At 42.5% G+C, this 26,782-nt stretch overlaps 1 protein-coding gene across 1 annotated transcript in view; it reads left to right on the top strand.

The window, feature by feature from the left end:
• The window catches only part of LOC138265878 (uncharacterized), a 194,768-nt gene that overhangs the window by 149,477 nt on the left and 18,509 nt on the right, over positions 1–26,782 (top strand). Inside the window, exons 8-9 of the mRNA XM_069213998.1 lie at positions 4,606–4,697; positions 6,512–6,623. Coding sequence (XP_069070099.1) covers positions 4,606–4,697; positions 6,512–6,623 — 204 coding nt within the window. The remainder of the gene's footprint in view (positions 1–4,605; positions 4,698–6,511; positions 6,624–26,782) is intronic.

Genomic DNA, 26,782 nt, shown 5'->3' with positions numbered 1-26,782 from the left:
AATTGTAAAGAAGTAGCTACTCCATCTGGGGGATGATAAATCAGGTCACCCACCACCTAAAAGGCAGGAGACACAATCATAGTAAACAACACGCCCTCAATGTTATCAGTATTAATAAGATAATTTCACTATTCAGCTTCCAAACTATGTAGAAATGCAACCCTACCACCATTTTCTTTCTCTATTGAAGCCTTTATTAGAGAACTCCTGAGGGATGGCTAGTAGCAATGTCAGCAGTCGAGCTGTATTTAAGCCATGTTTCAGTGAGAAATAAGGGATCCCAATTTTTGTCAGTCAAAAGGTAAAAAATATCCAATGCGTGTCTAGGAAGGGAGAATCAATTTAGAAGACCAGCCCTGAATGGGATTTCAGGAAAAGATGAAAAAATGTTGGTATTGTCATAAAAAAAGCAGTGGTACAGAAGGATTATAGAGAAACAGATGGACTTGTTCCACAGGCACTACAGAAAACCTGCATCTCTGGCAAATGAAACCGGTTACCAGGTTGGCAGAATATGAAGCTCCTAAATGAACACATTGTTCAGGGCACAATGCATGCATATCCATTGTAGTTTGTTTAATAAGAGTAGCAGGTTGAGAGGACTCAACAGCAGCATGGCTGGTGCTGGCTGCGATTTGGACAGGTGCAGAAGGGACGCACCTTTGTTGTGCCAGGGGTGCGCCCGCCTCTCGACGCTGTCCATCAGCTGGTTAAAATAGCATGTGGTAGCGGAACACTAGAGCGCAGCCCCCAAAAAATGGCAACTCTAAAAAGTTTCTAAAGGGAATAAGGAAGCTAAGTTGAAAAGTTGTAATCGAAGTGGGATACTTCGTGACCAGTAATTAAAGGCAAACTACACACTACTGTACTAAAAACAATTAAAAAAAAAAACAGTTCTAACACAGTCTACCCAAAAGATTAAAAAAGACAGACTGCTTCTGAACACGAATGATTGAATAGTGCAAAGTCCCACCCCTAATTGGTGAGTGAAGGCTTGAGTAAGCCCGTAGCAACAATTTAAGACTTTTCTCAAAACCATGTTCATACACGTGCAGGTACAATATAGACAAACTAACCTATCTCTATCTCTCATATATATAATCACTTAAAAAAAGCAAAGGTTCCATGAATGTTATATTTAGGCTCACATTTTAAACGTATAAAACAATAGTAAATTCAGCTTTAATTGTTAAAATTATTTCAAGTAACTAGAACTCGTGCCCTGAGGTAACTAACTTCCCACCCCGCCATACACAGTTATTGCATCAGTTTTACTGCAAATGTTACAGTAACATCAGTGGTGTTTTAAAAGATGTCACGAGTGCTGTAATAGCTGGGATAATTAGTAGTGCATGGCGAAGGCGTGAGTTATAGGTACCTTAGGGCACGGGTTAGTTAATTGAAATAACTCTAATAGCTGGATTTCTATGGTTTTGTAAGTTTAAAATGTGAACCTAAATATAATGTCCCTGTAACCTTAAGTTTCTTCAATGAATTTCTGTTATTTTAACATAAAGTAACTTTAATTACTATATGTTAAACTAGCCATCTTCCATACCCACCCTATAAACACCTTACCACCCAAAAACACCTTAAAACCAAAAACCCCATACCCCCTTTGAACCCTAATAATTCCCTTGCCACCCAAAAACCCATACCCACTATAAAACCTAAATTTGTCCTTACTTCCCAAAAACTCATGCCCACCTTAAACCTTAAAATACCCTTTGCCACTCAAAAACCCATACCCACCATAAACTTACACTTGCCTCTCAAAAACCCAAAGCTATACTAAGCCATACAAATTCCCTTGTCACCCAAAAGCCCATACCCACTTTAAAGCCTAAAATTAACACTTGCCACTCAAAAAAAAAAAAATCTTTATATAATACCGGTAAGTCATATTCATGGTAAGGTCATGCGGGGTTCAGCCTTCGTTGTAAAGACTATTTCCTATTCAGCACTAACCGTAATTGCTATGACAAAATGAACCCCCTTGTTTTGTTTCTTTCTAAATTAAATATTTTGAGTGTTACAAATTTGATTTATCAAGATGGCTTCAGGCATGCCATACTTAAGCCATAAGTAAGAATGTTAGCACTCTTGTTGATTAGAGCACTCCGAGAGGCTGCAGTAGAACAAAAGGGAATCAACTGACAACCTCCTCCTGTTGTAAGTACATGTTTTACTGAGAATGTCAGACTTCATTCTCATATGGCTGAGAAAGGTAGTGTGAATTTCAGGGGCGGCTCCTCCATTAGGGTGGGGGAGCGTCCCACTACCCCCCTCCCCCACCACCAGCAGCTGCAACCCTTTTACCAAAAAACGATGATAAGCTATGTTTGTTATCGGTTTTTGGTAAAAGGGGTGTGGCCACAGGCTGTGACGTGCACTGATGGAGAGGGCACAGCACTGCACATGTATTTTTGGCTACCTGTCTCGGGCCGGCCAAACACATATGCGCAGTAGAGTCTCTCCAGCCCAGCAACACAGTTCAAATCTGTCTAGTTTATTTACAGACATTCCCGCAGACACGAGGTAGGGTGCAGTTACGGCCCTAGGGTAGTGTTTGTTGGTACTAGTATTGACAGTTGCATTATTGCACCACTTATCTCTTCTTGCTGTTGTTGAGCTTGGCACAGGGAATGAAGCATCCCAATTTGGGCATACACTTGTGTTTGATTTTAGGCTTGAAAATGGCATGCCCCTCCACCCTCCCACCCCTTCCTGGTAGCAGCAGCGACTGGTGAATTTACAGAAAATATGCTCTCATTTTAGCTTCTAGAGCACCTTCCATCACCTCTGTGGGGAAAAATCATAAAAAATAGTTTTCTCCCAAACATAATTCATGAAATCCCAGCAGGGTAAATTCATCTTAGAGCACTCCACAATTCCTAAAATTAGTATGGTACCATCAGCAAATGATTTATATTGTAACTAATATTTATCACCCTTTATACGTTTCATGACCCTCAAAACCTACCATTTACTACAATGCATTTCAGTGGGGTGCTATCATGTATGTTGGTCCCAGGATGGCTGCCAGCATTTCAGCTGACAGCCAATCGGATCTCAGCATGAGATCTGTGTTAGGCCCCCCCCTCCCAGATATACAAATTTGGATGTCTATTAATGTCTGCTAAACTGCTGAATGGATTTAGACCAAATAAAAAAGCACACTCTGCAGCACAAAATTTACCTTTCTGCCTAATTTGGTGTAATTCCATCCAGTGGTTCGGGCAGTTGTCGTGTTCAAAACTCCTTTGGGGAGTTTACATGGGAACCACACTTTATTTGACCCCCCCCCCTACCCCCACCCTTTTTCTTGGCTCCTGCATGACAGATCACCCCGAAACTTTCCATGTGCAACAAGAATCATCCAAACACTTTTTGAAACATTTCTTGAAGATTCGTCAAACGATGACAGATATAGGCAAGTCAAAAAATGCATTTCCTGTCACGGTCCTACCTATAAACTACCAACTGGCGACCGACAGTAGGTAGTGTGTGTGTGTGTATAATCTGTGTATTAGGATTTCTTTCCACAAATTAGCATGTCAAGCTAAGCAAAGCTGTCTCAAGGCATGTTTTCAATGGCTACTGAAGTGGTAGCAGCACAGTAAGTGCTTCAGGCATACTTTTAGCCTTTAATGTACAAACCCCGGGTACATTTAGTTCAACTTTCCTAGAGACTTACAAGTAAATTAAATGTGCAATAGGGTGTAGGCCAAATTTACAATGTGTAAAGGAGAGCGAACACCGCATTGTAGCATTGAATAGTATTGGTAAAGTGTACAGAGTCCTGAAAGCTAACAAAAACTGGTCTCATTAATAGGAGGGGTGAAGGCCAGGGGCGGATCCTCCATTTGGGCAGAGGATCGTCGCCCACCCCTTGTTTTCTGGTAAAGGGGGAAGTGCCACAGGGTTGACGAGCAGTGAGGGTAGGTACTGTGCACTCCCACTTAAAGTGCGTGTAGGTTTGGCCAGTCGTCTCAGGCCCGCCAAACACACATGCGCGGTAGGCTCTCTCCAGCCCAGCAACACAGTTGTTGGGCTGAAGAGACCCTGTACAGGCTCCCAATCTGCCTGGGACTGCCCTGGCTGGGCGCTCCCAACCAATCCTGACGCTGCTCTGAGCATTTTCCGGATTGGACGCAAGGCAGGCTGGGAGTCTGTGCCTGCACTATCTGGCGACGGAGAGGAGCAGAGTGGCATTGAGGGAAGGTAAGTGGTTGTTTTTTAATGAAATTAAATAAATGTTTATTCCCCTCCCCGCGTGCCGCCCTGCGAGGCAAAAGGCAAAAAGTTTGGGATGGCCCTGCAGAGAAGGCCAAGTCCAAAAAATGACCACACAACTCCCCTTTGTGCCCCTGATATCTGTGCAATCAGGAATCTATTGGGAGGTCATAATGTATTTCAGTGGCTATTTCCACAGTTTTAGTGTTTAACAGCACATTTTGATCTTGCTGGTTCCACGTAATCAGTTTACTTCCCTCTTTTCACATGCATGATTTTAATTTCTTCATGCCTGGATGTGAAATGCTTGTGTACCCATTATTTGTGATTCTCCATTAATGGTTTATATTGTCCTAATTTTTGGAACAGACACCAATGGCCACTCGCCAGATACCATGAATGAGGTGTTGGAGAAGATCCGGAGTGGTGTCCTCTTGAGACCGGTCTCTGCTTCTCAGAAGGTGAAGTATCCGCTCCGTGACATTGGTGCATATTTTAATGTCATTTATATACTGTGTCTCAAAGGGGTGCCTTGGCAGTGATGTGGAAACCGAATTCAGGGTAACACAGAAAACATGCAATTCTGTCACAGATGTTAAAGCTACGTTGGTGCTTTTTGGTGGAGGTTGTGAGAGAACTTGCTGATAGACATCTATCAAGTTCTTCTTTGTTTCTCCCTCTGCTCACAAGCTTTTTTTAATCACCAAATTCTAATCTGTTTACGGTATCTCGCTTATTAACTGCCTTGTCACCTCCCTAGCTCACATGTCGAATTTCAGGAAGACAAACGGCCCTAAATATGCATATCTTTGCAAGTGTTTGAGTGGGCAACATAAATTAGTCTATGAATAGTTTTTCCTCTTCTCTACCACCCCCCCCCCCCCCATTTTTTCCTGAAGTTTTAAAGCGATAGAAACATTAGAATTTATGGGTTGATTTGGCTTTAAAATGGCATAATGACTCGTTTCAATCTGCAAGAAAGGATGTATTTTGACTAGACTTACTGGGCTGATGGCCAATACTAGATCACCACATAAGGTGCTGCTATTGCAAGGATGTACAATAATGCACCCACCAGTGTTAAAAAGACCTTGTAGCCAGGTTGCAGGCTGAGAGGAATGGCTATTCACTTGAATTGCCAAAAAAACTTTTGTTAACCCTTTGCTGGTGGAATATTAAAAAGTAGAAACCACACTGATTCTTGTAACGTGATCTTGGAGAATGGTTTGAGTAGTCATTAGAACTATGCAATTGCATTTCTAAAAAAAAAAAAAAAAAAAAAAAATGGGCATCCTTACAGATTTTCGACATCCATCATTGCATATTTGAACAAAAAATTGTTTTGAGCTAATCTGGTTCAAAGGTTACTAAAAACACAGCACAACGTGTTGAATACCCTTTGTTAAGGTTGACTTGGGTGTTAAACTGGTACTATGGAGGTGTAGCCAGTGCCCAGACAGAGTAAACAAGTGTAAAAATGAACAAATAATGAAGTAATGCTATCACAATATGTGCCTCATTAGCCTTATTTGACCTTATTTGTCTTTTTTTCACAGAATAATTTACTCAACCCTGCCACATAACTTGGCCCTCCCCTCCTGCTTAATTTCAGTTTTCCTGGGTTTCAGTAGACATTGAGTCTGTTCCCTGTGCACTGAATCTGGAGTTTGAGGTTCAGAAGTACTTGCACAGTTGCTTTAATTATTGGTCTATACTTGTAGTTGTTATCACTCTTGAGAGCTAATTTAGAGCTTTGTGGGTGGCTCACCAGTTTGTCAGAGGCCTTCTCTTCGGACATACTGGTGGAGAGTTGCTTTCCATATTTAGAGGTCCCTCCTTTGTTGCCAGAGATAATTTCAAAAGTAGTTTACTGCTGATTTCCGAACAGTTTGGTATTTTTTGTTTTGCATAAACTAACTCTCCTATTTGGGAGTTATTTCTTTAAAACAAACAATGGTCATGAGACACAAGGAATATTTTTCCTTAAACTGGGTGCATTGATTATTTTTCCTGCCTCCTAAAGCCTTGCCTTGAAAATAATGGCATTAAAGGTATGCATAGGCTCGTTGGCAGATTTTGCGGATGACGTAGCCTGAGGAGTCTCCACCGATGGAAACCTAGCAATTCCCCACAGAGCTGAGTTTGGCGGTACGGGAATTCAGCTGTTTTACAGAAATTCTTACTTCAGCAAATCCTAACGGACCTCCCTAATAACTTTTGTAAGATTTATTTTGTCTATAAAGATTGATCTCAGACCTTTTTGATTTTCTTGAAGGGCGGTGTTACTTTGGTGGCTACTATACAGCCAAACTCTCCTGTCAGTGTGGCCAAGCGTCAACTGAATGAGGCACTTGCAGAAGACCAGATGAACACTTTGAAAGAAAGAGGTATGAAACATGGCAGGAGTAAATTTTTCATCAATGTGAGTGTGTGGGTGGGTGGGTGGGTGGGTGCTTTCTGCGTGTAGGTGCTGGTGTAGGATATAAAATGATAACTAGACAATCGGAGTGCTTTAATTTTGCCTACCTTGCCGCCCTCAGTAGAATGACCATGACACAGAATTGCAGGTACTGCAAATTTAATAATAATCCATGCATGGGTGTTTAAGCACTGCATTTAATCAGTTTAACACCCTTTGTTTACTGTGACGCTGTGATTGCGATATCTGGGATCCTTTCAATTGAGTTGTTGCGAACCCATCATTCAGTTTAAGGCAGTGGTTGAAGTGAGTGGGATCATTAGGGATCTATTTCCCCAGTCTGTTAGCTTTACACTAACAGTTCCCATACTTGTTGCTGCCTTGCCCACAACGTTGCTGACCCCCGTCCTATGAAACACATCATAGTTCCTATACTTTTTAAAAGCACGTCATCCTCTGATTTTCGGAAAAATGTTTTAATTGTCTTGGAGGGTAAGTGGTTCTGTTGCCCCTTTCATTAGCCAGTGGACTTTTGCAGGTTGGCACACCACATGAGGTGCTGGGAGGGTAATGTAAACTATGAAGCTGGGGGCTTTGTGGAACCCCTGTAAAGAATAGAAAAGGAAGTGTGAGCCTTGTCAGAGGAGGCAGGCTGCAGAAGCTGGTGGTGTTGTAAGGTTCATGTCTTCCAGAGCAGAGACTCTCTTTTTTTTTTTTTTTTTAATTTCAGTTTGAAGGGATGTTTTATTTAACATGTAACAAGTGATGAAGTGCTACCTCATCAAATGAATGTTTTCTGGCATGGCCTTTTAGTCTTTAAATGTATAATGCATGTCTGATAAGCAAGATCAATCAAAAACAGATTCAATAATAATTTAATGACTATTTAGCTAATACAATTATGACAGGAATATCACAACTCTTATGGCTGGTTCCCTTCCTAATTATATTTTAGCTATTTTAATCACTTGCTTTTAGGTTTCTTTCTATTAGTTGTAAGTTCTTTAACACCTACAGGACAGGTTCCATTTTAGCTATAATCTCCATTTTAGGTAGCCTGTTCAGTTGACCTTTGGCCCAGAATCCATCCTAGGTAATGGAGGTCACCATCTATGACCATGGAGGCTGCCATCTTTGAACAATGGAGGTTGCTCTTTTTCTTCAAGTTATGCAGAATCATCATGTCTGCCTTTGACACAGATGTCTGTTCCTATCTTTCCAAGAACTGTGAAAGTGTCAAGCCATTTAGATATAGACATCAATTAAAAAAAAAGCTCTAGTCCGGGACAGGTGCATTCTTCGAGGTCAAATAAGAACAAATACATACATATCGCCAAAATAGTATTGTCTGAATTGTTGTCCACTCACCTTATATGTCCATAGGGAAACGTCTGGGGAAACACACCTTGATGCGTATAATCTGAAACATTTCCTCATCTTATGTCAGAAATTCCAGTCTGTGGTAAGATTCAGTAAAGAAGGACTGTTGCTTGACCACATAGTTAGGAGAAAAACATCTCCCACTTCACAGATGCAGATTGCAGATCCCGGTGAGCATAGCACCAGATTCCATCTCGACTGAAGAAGCCTCAAGCAAGACTCCCCGTGGCTCTCAAAACATTCCTTTCTGCCTTCACAAACTGATGCCTTCATTGTGTTGTCACAAGGCTGTTGACCTTGTGCTTGAAATGGCTGATAAGCTATTCCAAACAGACAAAAAACTCTGTAGTGCAGACATGCACACCATCTCCGAAACTCAAGCTTATTTTTTTATTAATCTGCTAGAACCAGTATAGTGCTTAGAGATAACAGTGAGGGTGTATGGGCCATAAATTGTGGTGGTACGATTTTCCCTGTTTTCACTTTTATTGAAAAGCTTAGCTGCTTTGTATTGTCTTCCTGATGTTACCAATATTATGTGCACTAGGTCCCAGCATTTTCAAATAACGGTTTCAAAATAAATATGTTGAAATACATTCTGTTTCTTGTGATTGAGTGTGTAAATCTTTAATGAACTATAGTTTGGCTTACCAATGCTCCGTATTCGTATCGAAAAAGCATTGACACTACCTCATTTATATACTTGGTGGGGTCAGGCCTACAATAGATTGTCTTTCACATTCAGTTCTGGTCGATTGGATTAAGTTCATTTGTGTCACCAGTAGGTATGAAAACAAACTGTATAGAACCGAGCCAGAGTCTCGGTTTATGCAGCATCAGTTTGATATCCATATCGTGGTACACCTGTTTCAGACACTACAGGATGCCTCTCTTACAAGAAAATACAGAAGAGAAGCAACTTAAAAAAAATAGAATGTCATATTGTTTTATGTAGTGTACTAATCACCCGAGAGTGTATCTAGGTACTTGGGCAGGTGTGTAGGTGTGTGGTCCCCAATGTGCCTGTATGAAGAGCCAGATTCTCAGCTTCTAGTGGAACTCGAGAAGTGAGGAGGAGGTTCTGAGGTGTTGAGGAAGGTCATTCTAGGGCGTGGGTGCAATGTTGGAGAAAGAACAACCTCCAGTTTTGCTTTTGTGGATGCAGGGTGAGAGAGAATGTGGCAGAACATCTGTGTCTGGTGGGTTGGTGAAAGTGTATGTGGCTGTTAAGGTGTTCTGGTCCTGTGTTGTGTAGGGCTTTTTATGTGTGCATGAGAAGTTTGAATTGTCTGCACTTGTGATTGGGGTGCCAGTGAAGTTTCTTGAGTTGCGGTGTGATGTGGAGTATGAGTCTTGCAGTGGTGGTGTGGATGGGCTAGAGTCTCTTTTGGAGTTGTTTGAAAATTACGGCACAGAGTGTTGCTGGAGTCCAGCCTGCTGGTGGTGAGTGCATGTATGACAGTCCATGTGGTGTTCTTAGGCAACCATTCCAATATCTTTCGTAGCATGCGTAGGATGCGGAACAGGAGGTGCACACTGCATTGACTTGCTGTCATGTTGACCTTGTCATCTAGGATGATCCTCCTATTTCTTTCGTGGTCTGTGGGTTTTGGTTCTAGCTCCGAAGGCCACCAGGTGGAGTCCCATGGGGCTGTCTTGTTGCTGAAGGCCAATACTTCCGTCCTGTCGGAGTTGAGCTGCAGGCAGTTGGTTCTCATCCAGTCTGCTACCATGGTAATGCAGTTGGTGAAGTTGCTCCTGGTGGTAGGTGTCTTGTCTGTCAGGGAGAGGATGAGTTGGATGTCATTGGTTTAGGAGATTATGGTGATGTCTTGTCATCAGTTGGCGAGTGGGGTCATGTATATGTTGTAAAGGGTGGGGCAAAGGGACAATCTTTCTGGGACTCAGTTTATCATTCTCTTGGTGTCTGATGTGAAGAGTGTCAGCCTGACCCTTTGAGTTCTTCCAGTGAGGAAGGAACAGATCCATTTGAGAGCAGAGATTTATAATGCCAGTCTTTTGATATCTTCTGATGAGGGTTCTCTGGGAGACAGTGTTGAAGGCCATTGAGATGTTGATCAGGATGCATGTTGCTGTTTTTTCTCTGTCCATGTTGATTCAAATGTCGTTGGTGGCCGCGATGAGCGCTGCGGTTCTTTTTTTAATCCTGATTGAGTGTTGTCCAAAACATGGTGAAGTTCGAGTTGGGTTGTGAGTTGCTTATTGATGGTTTTGTCAATCACTTTGGCTGGATAGGGGAGCAGGAAGCCAGGCCGGAGGTTGCTCAGTTGATTCAGGTCAGCTCTGGGATTCTTGAGGAGGACGCTGATTTCTGCAAGTTTCCATCCATCTGGAAAAGTGGTGGACATGATGGAGGTGTTGATGATGTGAGTCAAAGTGGTGCTGATTGGTGATGGTCCCAAGTTGTAGATGTAGTGTGGGGGCATGGGTCAGTTGGGCCCCCTAAGTAGATGATATGCATGACTGCTGCTGTGTTGTTTCTGGTCAGGGTTGTCTATTCAGTCGAGTGGCTGTCCTGGTTGGTGGTGAGTAGGTTAGATTAGCTACAAGTTCTCTGGGGTTGGGTTGGTGTGCAAGGTTGTTGTAGACATTTACGATTTTCCTGTGGAAGAAGTTGGATAGGTTGTCACAGCATTGTTGGACGGCAGCAATGTTGTTGACAGTGGCTAAGGGTGAAGGGAAATCCATAATGATTAAGGAAATCTCCTTGCAACTGTTTTCTTCTATGTGATCCGATAGTGCTTTTTTCATGGTGTCTTATTTGCTGGTGATAGCATCTGTGTGCAGCCTTGTAGATAGTTCAGTCTGTGGTGACTGGCTTCCCATTTCCTTTCTACCTCTTTAAGGTGTTTGGTGTTTCAGAGGTCTTTTGTGTACCAGCTGGCCTGCTTGTTTGATCTACTATGCTTGTTGAGTTTGATGGGTGTGAGGGAGTCCGTGCAGTTATTGATCCAGTTGTTGATGTCCTTGTCAATATTGTTTTTGGGGCTAAGTTGATCCGTGTTGAGGGTGCTGAGCCAGTCTGAATGAATGAAAAGGTGCCTGTGATTGTGAAATCAGGTCAATGGTGGTGATTTCATTGAGATCTGTCACAGGCTCATAGGGTATGTCAGCGACTATCCAGTGGTGAAAGGCCCTAGAATGGTCTTGGAAGTTCCTCATTTATTTTTATAGCTTGATACTCTTGTTAAGCCTTACTTCATCACTACACTATCTTAAATTGTAATCTTCTATTTTTGTCTCATTTGGTAGTCTTTAAATACGTTCAGAAAAACTAGATCAAAAGATGCCCTATGTTAACACTAAAATAAATTGCGATTTGTTTTGCGTAATACTGAACGGTGACACATTTGGTTGTCCACCTGTGGATTAAAATCACTGCATTCACAGCATACCTTTTATTTATGTTTATGCTATTTGAGGCAAAATGTCTTACCAAACAGATGTGAAGCTGTTCACTGTTGGGGTATTTTAGGATGTATTTTATTTTTAAACAGATCAGCTTCCTATTCCCAGATTTTTCTTCTCACCAAAATATTTAAAAAACAAAAATACGTTTTTATTATGTAGACTTTTAGAAGTAACTGCAGGGTAAATCCAAGTAGAGCTTGTAAGGATGTGCTGTTCATGTAAATTGCTGTAATGTTCCATCCTGTTTATTGAGCACATTTGTGAATTAGGATTTCAGGACACTGTTTTGTGTGTGTTTTAGTGAGGTTTGTATGATCCCATTAAAAAACTTCTTGGATTTAGCATGTTGAATATTTACCATAAATCATGGGAGTATGTGCCTCATGATGATCCTAATGGTTAATTCCGTGAACATTTTTGTAAACAGTTAATGGTTGTAAAGTATCTATCGCTAGTCTGTCCTGTTCTAGGCAGCAGTGCAGTGATATGATCAAAAGGTTTTTAAACAAGGAACACTTTGCAGATTTCATTTTTCTAAGAAAACAAATCCTCCTTTGGAAATTGATAAACCCTGTTTTGTCCTCCCACAAGAGCTATTGTTTAATGTTAATTCTGTAACCATAAACTTTCAGGTGGTTATTAGAGACACCTGTCCTGTCACCAAAGTGGAGCTGTTTCTGCCAAGGTCGATTGTCAGGAAATTTGACTAACCTGTTTCTGATCTTATCCACAGCCTTTGAACATTGTCAGTTGTGGTGAGGTTAAATGGTTTAGATAATCCAACATGTTGGCTCCCTGCCTCTTGAGTCAGTCTGCTGTAGAAGTGTAAGGGCTGTGAACCAGACAGTTCTACCTCTTCCCCTTCCCCCCCCCCGCACTCCCCTCCCACTGCTGCCAAGACAATTGAATTTAGAATGTCAGTTAGGGTGATTACCTGTTCTGGAGGCAAAATCTGGACAGGACTGTAAAATATTTTGGAAGACAGGTCAAAATTCAGGACAAAGTCAATTGTAGAGACCCATCCAAGGAGACTCTACACAAGACTACTTTATCAGTGCATTTATTTACTATTTTCTACATACCACTACTTATTCACTGTGGTCTTTATGTGATTGCCTCTGGTTATGCTACATGCAAATGGCACATTATGTTCTTGTTCAGTAGTAAATTAATGCCCTTGAGCACAGTGTCAAGGGCATCCAGCCTTTCCAACTTTACCCAATCTTACTTGGAGAGAAAGCAACAGCCACATTTTGTTTATAGTTTTAAACATTTTAAAACATGTGGCTTACAGTTTTGAAAACATTAAGTTAAGTGACCTTCTGCTAGTTTAGACAAGTTGAACAAAAACATCCGGGTCACCTCAACCTCCAGTTGACTTCAAACCTAAATAACTGTAATGAGGAAGAGCAGATGGTGTTGGTGATAGTCTTGCATCTCTAGTCAGGATGTGAAGTACCCACAGCTTTTCTGTAGTCTTGCAGCACTAGAGCTTGCATTATCTCGTAACTTGAAGCTCGTAACTTCTCAAAGAGAATTAGAGTATGATTAAATCAGATGGCAGATGCACAGCAGCTGATTTAAGGGGCTGTTGCTAAGAACTGGATAAATAAGTAAGAGAAGAACAAGATGGACAATTCCTAAAATGAGACAAGAAAAGCTCGCCATGAGTATCCGAAAGTATTGCATACCAGGGGAGTTGTCTCAGCATAGAGGAGAGAAACGGAAGAGGCACTACCAAGTGGTTGGACAAGCAGACCCCACCGGCCCTGCCAAACTCTGCTGGTGCAATGGTCTGCTGGCCATGTTTGTGAAGAATGAGCAGGTGCCAGACCCTTTGGAAGGTTGTTCCCTGGGCAATTGCCTACTCTGTCCATAGCTTAAAATTGTTCTGCCATCAAGCCAAGGCCAAAACAGTGATCTCTCTCTTCCCTAAGGGCCAAAGTGCAGATAGACTCTTCAAAGTATTTGGGATGTAAATTACACACGCCAAATGTAAGAACATGATAAACATTTTAAGAAGTATTTATTTAACATATGGTGGCGTATTCCCCTTTATATACAAATAGACCCCAGATTGAACTGGGAATCAGTTACTTCTTGGTACCTAGGGACTTGTATCTACTATTTCCCCACTGATTTCCAAGATTGAAATCTGAGCAGAGCAGTGCAGTCCCTCCATGCCCAGTTTGCTTTTTGGCCTTCACTTATGTTTTCAAGAATGGGCACCTGGCAGTAGTGAAGATGGTAGTACTGCCTCATTTTTTTGTATTACTTTGCAAACCTTGCCCTGCTCATCCCTTGTTCTTTCTTCAGACACCTCCCACATCTGATTTGGGGGCCGGGTGCCACCAGTATTCTATTTCCACTCTAAATCTACCTGTGACTGCAGTGGACTAGCCCTTCCAGACTGGGAACACTATTATTTAGACGTACAGCTCCATTGGGTTGCTCACTGGCTGTCTGGCCAACCCCTGCATGAATGGCGTTTACCCATAAAGAGTTCAAGGAGGGCTTTACTGCACCACTCGTTGTTTACTACTGACCATTCTCCCCAACTCAAGGTTATTTCACATCACTTTCTTTAACCTTACTAGAACCCGTTAATCCACTAACATGAAAAAAAAAACTACATTTCTGCACTACCTTTGCTAGGTGTCCCCACTCTAACAGGATGAGTTTACTCAGGGCAACTCCATCAGTGGCATGCGACAGGACACTCCAAATGTGAGTACTTGTTTATTGATGGCGAGCTACTAGATTTCCAAACCTTAGTGATGGACTGTAATCTTACCCTGGGTTAATTATTTACTTATGAACGCCTTAAACAATCTTTAACCCCTTCGCTACCAGGCCTTTTCCCACTCAGGTGCCAAGCCTTTTTTGGCTGTTTGGGGCAGTTCACGCTTAGGCCCTCATAACGTTTTGTCCACATAAGCTACCCATGCCAAATTTGTGTCCTTTTTTCCCCAACATCCTAGGGACTCTATAGGTACCCAGACTTTGTGGGTTCCCCTGAAGGAGACCGAGAAATTAGCCAAAATACAGCAAAAAGTTTTTTTTATTTGTATTTATTTTTTTAAAGGGCTGCAGAAGAAGGTTTTTGTTGTGTAGCCATTTTAGTTATAGCTCCATGGACATTATTTTAACACACTAGGCTGATGTGCACTTTAACCTAGATATATTTTATTCAGTTTCACTTTATTATTATTACAATAACCATTTTACGGTCTTGTTTTATTTTCATCTATCTAACTGTTTTTGCCTAAGCCAGCACTCTGTTCTCAAACAAGACATTCTTGATCACTGTGCTTCATTCAAGGCTGCAGCTCGGTACATTGCTGGTGAACATGGTAGGAGTTTAGTCTTCGAGATTTGTAGAAAATACACATTCTTATGTAGGGACATTTTCTCCGAACATCAGCTGTTATTATATGAACACTTCCTTGTCCCTTACACGTTAGAGGGAGATTCCAGCCAGGGAACCACAACTGTATGCTGATTGCTTCGCTACAGATGCTAACGCAGACCACAAGCCTTTGCTCAGGTATGGGGGTTGATGTCTTCCCAGGGGAACCTGAAGGGCAGAATTAGAGCTTAACATGCTGTGCTCAACTGCCACATAGTTAGGGAATAGTCCATTGATCAAAGCGACAATATGATAGCGTTGTTTTTATGCTTCACTCTTCTTGTCACAATTTTACTATTGTCATATTGTGTCATCCTGGTTATTGCAGCTCACGCTTTGCTATCTAAGATGCAGTCGTTTTATTAAACTCATTACTGAAACATATACTGCCTCTGTTTGTCATTTATATATGAGACAGAATTGTAAATGAGAGAACCGGATGCGACCTGAGTGACCACGACTTCCCTGAGAAGCCTAGTATGTCATGCGCTCGGCTGCCCAGTCATCACTATCTTTTGGTAGAGATGAGGCACTGCTAGTTAGCCGGAGCAAAACCCGGATTGGGGCGACAGGTGTCACCCGCAGTGGGTTGGACTCAGTCTCCCACACCCCGGGCGATTCTGCTGCTCAAAACCCAGTAGTCTCATTAGCATAATGAGCCTACGCGACATGGCGCCCCAACATTTGGTCAGGTTCTAATTTTGGGGCCCTCCGGAGTATCTTTGTCTCATTATATATGACACCTCAATACTGTATGCGGAGACGTCCGTGGTACTGAGGATTTCCACCCCAGCTGCATCGGCTATCCTATTTGCAGCTGGAGGTTGTTCAAGCTTGAACTTTAAAAGGAAAGCTCTATTTGGTGTGCCTTCTCTGAAATTATAGTGTTCCTACAATGGCAAATCCACAGCTGGTACAAATAGCGGTTAATATGAGACACCCTCTAACTGCACATTTATTAGCGAATGGCCTAACAGCCCAGGGTGGTCCAGTCACATTTGTGGTGGATGCCCAAGCAGCTTAGAGAGCAGAACTTTTCTATTCTTGGGTCACATTTCCAGCAGTTGATGGGAATACAAATACATTTCACCATTATACACCTGTAAATGCGCCTGGACAATACAGAGCATACGCATATTTAGAAATACCTTTATCTTATCAAGAACATAATTGGCTTGATGGCACCTTACCTCACACAAGTTTACCAGTATGGTTAGGTCCTCTAAGTAACAATGGTCCTACCTGACCTTTGTTGGCCACCTATACACCACATCCTGCAGTTGCAAATTTAGCAGTAGCTGAGGTTCGTTGATTATATACTGAATTTACATCTATATATAGACGATTAGTACAATTTGTAATGCAAACATCAAATACAAACCCAGCATGTGCTGCTCCAGCATATCCGCTTGCAGTAGTGCCAGGTATAAATCCTGCAACAGTACATTCGATCATGGGTAAAGTACCTGCCAAACGAGAGGAAACTCCGTTTTGGTTAGCACAACAAATTAATGCGCTGGAGGCATTATTTCCCCATACGGGAACTCAGGATAAACATAGAATATTAACAATGTGCTTGCTTTTTAGGATGGTCCCTACAGTTGATTACTGTAATACCTGGGTCACAGTATTTGCCGCGCTCTATACAACCGCACACAGTACACCCACACTTGCCAATTTACCGGAAGTGTTGAAACAAATTGAAGATGAGTATGGGGATGCCTCAGCCCTAGATTTGGGGATGCAATTGATGGGCAATTTTGCCACAGCATCCTCAATTATTTTAAGTAATCTTAAAGGGAAGCGGTAGTGCTTGCAGTGCGCATGTGGCTCCATGACGTTCCTCAACAGGACCAGGCAAAAGAGCTGCCCACAATAATTGCAGAGACCTATTCTAGTATTGGTCAAGCCATCTTAGGGGCCCGACCATCCAAACCACAATTTCAGGGTAAATCGAGTAAAGATTCCCCCAAGCAGGCACCTGAGGGTAATAAATGCTGGGATAAAAAGCAACAAACTCCTAAAAAAGAGAGGTGAGAATCTCCGCGTATGGAGACCCCACAGAATAGATATAATCTCAAAAATAGAGATAATATAAAAACGCCTGATAGATATCAATATACTGATACACGCTGATCTCGTTCCTTTCAGGACTCATCGGAAAAAAGAAATGAGAGAGGTGGCCGATCAGAGCGAAGGACAGAGTACGTGAAACCGAGACAGGAATCACAACGCTCTTCTGAGGTTTCTGTTAAAAAGGAAGAGAAACCCACCCAACAAAAACCACAATTCAAAAAGGAAAAAGTGGCAGCAGTCGCAGTCCGACATGCCACTCAGGAAAAGGGTCCTCTTGAAGAACAAGAAATGGGCTCTAGCGTTGCTAGACAGCGCGGCAGAGGTCACAATAGTTCGCCGGAATCTTCTAGAGCATCTGGAGGTGAAAGCAACTGATAACTTTATACAAGTAGAAACTGAAGACATGCGTGTCTCCACGGCTGATAGGGTGTATGACGTAACGCTTCAGTTAGGAGACATCGAACGCATAATAGACTCAATCATTTGGGATCGTGTGGTTAACATATATGATTTGTTGGCAGAACAAGCTTGGCCACCTGAATTTGTCCATACCTGCCCATATGGAGAAGATGTCATTAAGCCTTCCTTCTCGCCCCTTGTTCCAGAGGAACTCGCCGGATCCTATTCTATTGAATGGGGTTTGGCACAAGCACCTGCATTATACCGAAATCACATAGGATGGGATAAGGAATCCGCCTACCATGTAATTCCAATTAAAGTGAACCTCAAACGCAGTATCCTATAAAACATAAAGCAAAAGCACCGGTGAGAGAAATACTCACTCACTTAGAGTACCAGGGCGTAATTGAACCCTGTGTCTCCGCAATGAATAATCCATTATTCCCAGTGGCTAAGCCAGACCATTCATATAGAATAGTCAGTCATACATGCACATATGCTATACAAAATTCACATAGCACAGCACTAATTAATAATATAGTGCGAAGCAAATACTAAACAACACTGGACATTTCTAAAGGTTTGTTCTGCGCATGAGAGTATAGACTTAACAAGTGTCAGTGCACTAGGCTCCCAGAAAAAAAATCTGTTGTTTACCTCAGGGGTATAAGACCAGCCCAGGACTGTTTGCAGCTCCTGTTACTGCAATTTTGCACAAGATTGACCCTGAGGCATTGTCCTATGAGGATATTTATCTTATGGATGATGAATTGCTACAACATTTAAGACGGGTAGCCCGCATTGTTGTCGGATTTGCTGAATTTGGTTACAAATTTAACTTCAAAAAAACAAAAATTCCTCAGCATCCTGTTTTTGGGATATGAGCTGTCAAGTGAAGGAAAGAGCCTAGCGCCACAATTCTTAGAAAAATGTGCTCAGTTACAACCACCAAATAAGATCAAAAAAATTCCAATCTCTATTGGGTTTCCTAAATTTGGGCAGAACTTACATTCCAGATTATGCTACATGCATAAAACATTTATATGATCTCATACGCCCTGATTTTTCAAGTACATTTTGGACAATTGAACACACGCGCATTCTTCGAGAGTTGCAAACAGACATGCTTGCAGCACGACACTTACACACAAGGGACAACAAAGCATACTTGGTCATCAGAGTAATAGCTGGGGCCATCGGTTTCACCTATGTTGCATTCAATGAAGGTGAGCCAGTCCCAATTGCATACAAATCACACTTATATTCAGCGGCAGAACAACGCTTTGCTCCCACAGACGTATTATTGTTGTTTCTCGGATCCCAGCCCTAGAGGCTGTTACAAAAGCAAGCATTCCAAGCGCAAAAGCATTGCATCTACGTTGGATACAATGGTCTACGTCTCTGACAGCCACTGATGTAGACGAAATTTTTGACCCGAAGTTACAAACGCAATAATTGTTGCAATACGAAATAGAATATCCAGTTCCCGCAAATACATTGCCCATTGAACAATATCATAGTCATGTATACCGATGACTCAGCACAACCTGCAGTTGGCACTAAACACCTGTATTCTGCTGCTTGCGCAGTCGGAAGTGGCTATATGGAGGGCGATAAATGTTGTCCTCTACATACCTTTACGCAAACCCTAGGGGATTGCACTGCACAGTTGGCAGAACTAAAAGCTCTGCTGATGGCACTAGAACACACAGATCCTGCACAGCCTACGCTGATTGTTTGTGATTCGTATTATTGCGTCCAGTCCTTTAATAAATACCTGCATTATTGGCGCCAGAATGGGTTCAGAGATTCCAAAGGCAACACCATCAAACACAAACTTCTGTGGGGGAAAGTAGCAGATCTGAAAGAGACACTACCAAATGGCCACGTTGTACATACACTTGGACACCAGCGCGTTGGGATACACGTTGCTGGAAATACATTGGCTGATGAAGCTGCAAAGTCAGCAGTGTCAGTGGCTGCTGTAGCTGCAGTGACTCATTAGAGCTCAAAACCGGACGCAGACATTTGGGCTACCGTGACCGCTACGGCTGATGGTAAGACCTATCCTAAAAGATTTCCTAACAAGTATCACTACTGAATGGGGTGGGTAGGCTGAACGCTGAGGTTAAGATACCAGGCGTAGGTGTACGAGACGTTCCAAATAGACATAAGATCACAATTGATTAAAGCAGCGCATGAGGGGGTGGCATCTGCCCATGCTGGTGTGCGGCTACAATTTCGATCCTGCAGGCCTGTTATTGGTGGCCAGGTCTTTACAAAGAGACCAAGAAGAATGTCCTTTGTTGTGACATCTGCCAACAAATTAAAGTTTCTACTGCCAAACGCCCGCCGCAGACGCCCCTCTTAATTTCAAACAAACCATTACAGTTTGTGTACTTGGACCACTGTGGTCCCTTAACACCAGATAGTGCATACAAGTATAGTTGCTGCTATTTCATGCTCCAGATTTGTTTGGGTGTGGCCACAACGCTCGGCTGTCGCTCGGACTGTTATTAAAGATTTACGAGTCTTTATCGGTACATATGCGGTTGCGGCATTCCATTCGGACCAGGTCCCTGCTTTCGCTTCAAGGGCATTCAGGGACGCCATGGCTTTATTGGGGGTCCAACTCCAGTACTCGTCTCCATTTCATCCAGAGAGAAATAGTGTAGTGGAGTGATTAAACCGTGGTTTAAAGCAATCCTTAACAGCCAGAGTCTTAGGTACGGATCGTAGTTGGCTGAACCACCTATATGGAGTCCAGAGAGCACTAAATTATCTGCCTAGAAGGTCCCTGGGGGGGGTCGTACTTCATATGAGTGCCTATTTGGAACTCAAATGTATGTTCCGGATCTTGATGGTCCTGGCGTGGAGGCAGCAGAAACACCTTTTGACATAAATAAATGAATGTGTCAGTAATTGCAACAGTTCCCTGATGATAATTCTTCTATCAGTGCTGCCTCCACAGGAATCAAGCATGTACCTGTAACATCTACCGGCTGGATGCCTAAAGTTGGGGATCTCGTACGCGAGATGGTCTCTGTGAAAAAGGAATTTGGCGCTTCCTATCGAGCACCAGTCCCAGTACTAGGAATACACGGTACCACAACTGTAATTCTACCACCGTTGGCAGGTGCCAAAAAAATCGTTTTGTCTCCATCGACAATGTCAAACTACACCATGTGGCTGATCTTACACAGCCGACCAAGGGGAAAATCCATTAGTTCCCGAATCCCTCTCACTACTGGCGAAGAGGTTCCTGAACAAGTCGTTTATACCGACACCTCTCCGAGCTTGGGGAGGGTGCAAGATGATCTTGCTTTGGTTCCTCTAACATCAAACAATTTAGAAATATTTGACCAAAGTCGACTCCACTCCAACACAGACGGATGGTGCTATCTATAGTGTGCCACCACAGGAAACACCAACTCCACCACTGACAACGGCTCCACCATTTGCACGAACTGCCTCTGGATATTTTTCTGACTTCAACAATGACTTCTCAGACTCATTCGCCTCTTCAACAGCTGACTTGTCAAGAGCACTTAAGCGAAAAAATTAGCTTAAAGAAACCTATTTTATTTTTCCATGGAACTATCTATGGCTTTCTTTGACTCTCTTAGCCTTTTTTCTTTGGATTGGTTTTGTCATTACCTTTTTCTTACTAATAAATGGTCACTTTCTTCCTGACAAATCAACAGTTGAACCGGGGGAGGAGGTTTTGAAGCCAAATTTTTCATCACATAAGGCCCGCAGAGACTTGTCATTTGTGAATATTTCCGCAGTACCAATTCCTGATGGGACTGTTTGGGACTGAGTAATGTTTGATATATACGGTCCCACAGAAGTTATTCAAATACCGTATGTGTTTAAACTATCAATAAATGATCGAGTAATACCAGGCATTGTTTCTGATGATTGGGATGTGAAAACAGTCGATTCCATGATGACTGAATTGCAATATTATACTGTCTTTGAAAACGAAGATGTTTACCAATTTAAGGAAAATTATGGTGATATGTTTTACTATAATTATTATGGACACCATTTCATACATAGAGCGAGTGGCCCCAAAACTGTTTTTGATTATGCACAATGGGAACATTGTCCGACTCCACCACAGAGGAGTTCCAAAACATACTTTGAAAAGTTTGCATATTTTTCTGGGCACAATGTGAAAAATGCTGAGTCATATTATTTTAAAGTACCACCTATTAAATATATATATAAATATATATATAATATTAATGAGTAATACCAAATTGATATCTTCAGAATACTTTGTTTCCCGGTTGTCTATAGAAGGCTATGAATATTGGCTGAAAACGATGGATCTGAAAAGTGTGTGGGGAACAAGAAATTGGCAAGTTAAGGGAAAGGGAGCTTTGTTTAGAGCATGCCTTATTCCTGTACAAATGATCTTCTTAAACGAAACAGTACAACAGACAAGTTGTTTACGCTTAGCTAAAATTAAGGAATTAAATATGCACAGTATACCTGCCCCCGCAAAGTTTTTTATAAATGGCAAAAATATATAAATGCAACTGAAAATCAGCTTGATGAATGGGTCCAGAATGGTATGTTTAATACTTCACTGACACGTCCTGGTGGGTAGTTACTGTGGCAAATAGATACCAATGGGTGACATCAATGTTTTATTGACTCCTTAGGGGTTTTAGAGCTAGTAGGCCAGACCCTCGCTATATATCATCGGAACATGCAGATATAGTCACGACATATAGTGTAGGAAAATTGTGCCAGTAATGGTTAATATCATCCTCACTAGATGCGGTTAGAGAACACCTCAGTCTCCTGTCCAATAACACTGATTTACGGGACTTCCTGTTGGGCCCCAGAAAACACTGTAGGAAGCGTTTATTATGGAATTTGGAAGCTTCCTCAACAAGAAGCAGCTGCCCGGTTAAGGCAAATAGACCAGGAAAATCTGAAAAAAGCATTAGCTGTTGTAGATAATGGGATTAATACCTTGTCCGACCGGATATATACTTGAAATAATATTGACTCTTCTGTAATAGACATACAATCAGATATGTCTTCTTTACACCATGGACAGACTCAGATCAGGAACATTATGAAGTTGGGTTGGACACTTCAAACATTGAAGGCGGGTCGTGTTCCCTGGCAGCATGTCAGTGCAAGGGAAATTGTTTCTTCCTTTAATTTAACGCGACAACTACTACTGATGGCTAAGAAGGACACAACTTATGTCATGCTTAACATCGAGAAATTAGAAAAGTTGCCTTTTACTGTGGCTGAAATCCCATCTGCTGAGTGGTTGATGCATGGGGTTATTAATCTGCCTATTTCAACACTACAATTTACCTCCTGTTTAAAACACATTCCGCTAGGCAGATATAAAAAACTGGGCGATAGTTACATTCATGAGGTGTGGGAGCTTCCCTTCTTGTAGAAATGCTTCAATGGCATGAAAGAAGTCTTTCTTAGTGGTAGTGAATGCGAGACTTCAGTCAGCCATTCAATGGTTTGTAAACAGCTGTCATTGCATGGGGCGTGTAACGCCTCTGCTGCAAACTTGGCTTATCTGAAGGGAGTTCCAGTCCCCTTGATTAGACCTACATTCCAGGTGCTTTCAAACGGCAGCTACGTCCTCCTCAATGGTGAAGACTGTCGTGGCATGCGGGCCGGAATAGTTTACGTTGTTTCGGTCTCTAAGGTACTTACATGCTGCGGGAACGTACTTTTCCCCCCCCCCACTAGAATTAAGGAGGTAGCGGAAATTTGGCATCACATTGCTACTTCAAACGTGAATTTTGACAAGTTGAGCAGACACAAGGCTTTACTGTTTCAAAAGCATGTGACCCTTACATCTGCATGCAAGACCTACGCACTTCAAGTGGCAAGGTTATCGGCACAAATACAGTCCCTGTTAAATACAAACTTTCCAAGACACTTCGATGAACTTGTGGGACGAATATTTAATGCGTCCAGTACAACTGGAATCGCACACTTTTTTAAGGCTGTTGGTTCTGGTTTCATTCACACCTTCTCCTACATATGCGGTTTGATACCATCCGCTAGCCACTCAATTTTCTCTAGTATTTTCGGGGGATTTCTGATAACTTTGGCTTTATTAGCCGGCACTCCCATCAGCACAGCTGTGTCATGAACACATGATGCAGTATTTTGGAGCAACACTCTTGGAGCAATTGGAGTGTGGCTTGTCATTGTCATTCAGACAGGTCTTGCGTTGTGTGCAGCCTGTGTTTCGGTGCCTCTGGTGCTCTTTCGAACATGCACTGGAAGTTTGTCTTTCGGCGCAGCGCTTGCCTACATTGGACGCTGATCTGTTGATGTCCTCGCTGAGGGTTCATTACCGGACATGCGCATTGAGGTTGCGTTTGGAAGATCTCCTATTCTCCATAATTCATGACTAGATTGGAACATTTCAAATTAACTTGCCTTTTGAATTCGGTTTTATGCCACATGCTTTAAATTGTCTTGTAGGATGCTTATGTCCTTTCGACTTGTCCAAATTGACTTTGCTTTTTATATATATCTTAGGTTGAGCTTTTTAGCAATAAAATTTTAGCTTTGGCTTTGAGCCACTTTTAACCGACAAGGGGAGGGTGTTGTGTAGCCATTTTAGTTATAGCTCCATGCACGTTATTTTAACACACTAGGCCGCTGTGCACTTTAACCTAGATATATTTTATTCAACTTCGCTTTATTATTATTATTACAATAACCATTTTACGGTCTTGTTTTATTTTCATCTATCTAACTGTTTTTGCCTAAACCAGCACTCTGTTCTCAAACAAGACATTCTTGATCACTCTGTGCTTCATTCAAGGCTGCAGCTCGGTACATTGCCGGTGAACGTGGTAGAAGTTTAGTCTCCAACATTCGTAGAAAATACACATTCTTACGTATCGACATTTTCTCCGAACATCAGCTGTGTTATTATATGAACACTTCCTTGTCCCTCACACTTTAGAGGAAGATTCCAGCCAGGGAACCACAACTGTATGCTGATTTCTGAATGCTTTGCTACAGATGCTAACGCTGACCTCAAACCTTTGCTCAGGTATGGGGGTTGATGTCTTCCCAGGGGAAACTGAAAGGCAGAATTAGAGCTGAACATGCTGTGCTCAATTGCCACCTAGTTAGGGGATAGTCCATTGACATGAGTGACCGCGACTTCCCTGAGAAGCCTAGTATGTCATGCGCTCGGCTGCCCAGTCATCACTATCTTTTGGTAGTGATGAGGCCCTGCTAGTTAGCCTGAGCAAAACCAGGATTCGGGCAACATGTGTCACCCTCAGTGGGCTGGACTCAGTCTCCCACACCACGGGCGATTCTGCCGCTCAAAATCTAGTAGTCTCATTAGAATAATGAGAGCCTACGCAACAGTTTCATTTCTCCCTGAAAATGGCATCTACAAAAAGGGTTTGTAGTGCTGAAATCACCATCTTCCCAGCTTTCAGAAACAGGCAGACTTGAATCGGGAAAACCCAATTTTCAACACAATTTTGGCATTTTACTGGGACATATCCTATTTTTACTATTTTTTTGTGCTTTCAGCCTCCTTCCAGTTAGTGACAGAATGGGTGTGAAACCAATGCTGGATCCCAGAAAGCTAAACATTTCTGAAATGTAGACAAATTCTGAATTCAGCAAGGGGTAACTTGTGTAGATCCTACAAGGTTTTCCTACAGAAAATAACAGCTGAAATAAATATTGAAATTGAGTTGAAAAAATCCACATTTTACTCTAACTTTTTCCTGCGATGTCCAATTTTTTTTTTTTAAAGCACTATACTGTTACGTCGGCTGGACTTCTCTGGTTGCGGGGATATATAAGGCTTGTAGGTTAATCAAGAACCTGCGATTTTGGTCCTGGGCTCAGCAGTCCTATAGGGAAACGTACCAAACATTTCTGAAAACTAGACACCCGAGGGAATCCAGGGAGGTGTGACTTGAGTGGATCCCCCAATGTTTTCTTACCCAGAATCCTCAGCAAACGTAAAATTTAGCTACACAATCACATTTTTCTCACATTTCTGTGTGGGATCACTGCACTGGGACAAATTTCCTACCACCCAATGTTCCCCTCAGTCTCTCAGTAAAAATGATACCTCACTTGTATAGGTGGGCAAGCGTCTGTGACAGGGAAGAGCCAAAAACATGTTGAAATTGAGGGGGAACCAAAGCAAGTCCAAAAGGGTACTTTGAAGAAAAAAAAGTTTTTATGCTAACAAGTGGGGTAAAATTTTTATCGGTATAGATGAGACAATGCTGGGTGGGAGGAATTTTGTGGATTCCTGCAGATTCCGGAAGGTTCCATCACAAAAATGTGGGAAAATGTGTGATTTCCAGCAAAGTTGGAGTTTTGCAGGGCATTGTGGGTAAGAAAATGGTGCTGGGTGCATGTGAAGCACACCACCCTGAACTCACCCACATGTTTAGTTTCAGATGTGTCTAGGTCTTGTGGATTTTTGTACATGGCTGTGTCCCAAAGTCCAAAAAGTGCAGTTGGGGTGGGGGCATAACCATGCCCATACTGGTTGGTAGCCACCACCACACTATTTTTTGTTGTTGTTGTTTTTTTTTGTTTTTTGTTTTCCTGGCATCTAGTAGACTTTCTGCCCCCTGGAGTGTGGATAGGGGGAAAGAACAACTTTGGCCCCATTTATTTGGAGTGAGGATATGGCCATACCCTCTCCCTCTTATTTTGAAAAAAAGTCTTCCCCGGTCTCTGGTGGGCTTTCTGACCCCCTTTGGGGGCAGATATGGCCAACAGTTTTGTACCCCCATGGGGAGCGTCCCTCCCCAGAAAACAAAATACACACATACACACATACACACACACACACACACACACACACACCAGTCCCTGTTGCCTAAGTGGCATTGCGATCGGGCAGCAGAAATGCTGAGAAAGACATCAAAGGAAAGGCCTTTCCTTTGATGCCTTTCTCCTCGCCCCTCCACGTGATTGGAGAAAAAAAGCAAAAGCATTTCTCCTCCGATTGGCGCTGGAAGCTGAGCTTCCGACGCGGAGGGGCAGGCCTCTGAGGTCAACACACGATTGCGTGCTGATGCCGTCAGCCTCCACAGAGGTGGAAGGAGAAGTGATTCCTCTTCCATCCCTGCACTAGGGGTGCAGAGGTGAGGCTAATGGGGGGAGCACTGGCACCCCCCCTCCCTCCCTGGAGCCAGTCCAAGGACATAACGTCCTTGGCACCTCCGCACCGGAGCCAAGGACGTAACCGTTACGTCCTTGGCTGCAAATGGGTTAAATGCCCTGTTTCAATGTTTTAAATGGGCAGGTACTATCTGTACCGGCACTTTATTTTGAGAGGGAGAGTACCTGCACTTCTTGGGAGAAACATAATACTTTTAATTAGAGAGTAACAGCACTTCTCAAAAACAAGCAGGTACTCTTAT

Source organism: Pleurodeles waltl, chromosome 11 (assembly GCF_031143425.1).
Source record: "Pleurodeles waltl isolate 20211129_DDA chromosome 11, aPleWal1.hap1.20221129, whole genome shotgun sequence".
Classification (NCBI taxonomy): Eukaryota; Metazoa; Chordata; class Amphibia; order Caudata; family Salamandridae; genus Pleurodeles; species Pleurodeles waltl.
The sequence above is the reverse complement of the archived record's forward strand: the minus strand, read 5'-3'. Positions and strand labels throughout refer to the sequence as shown.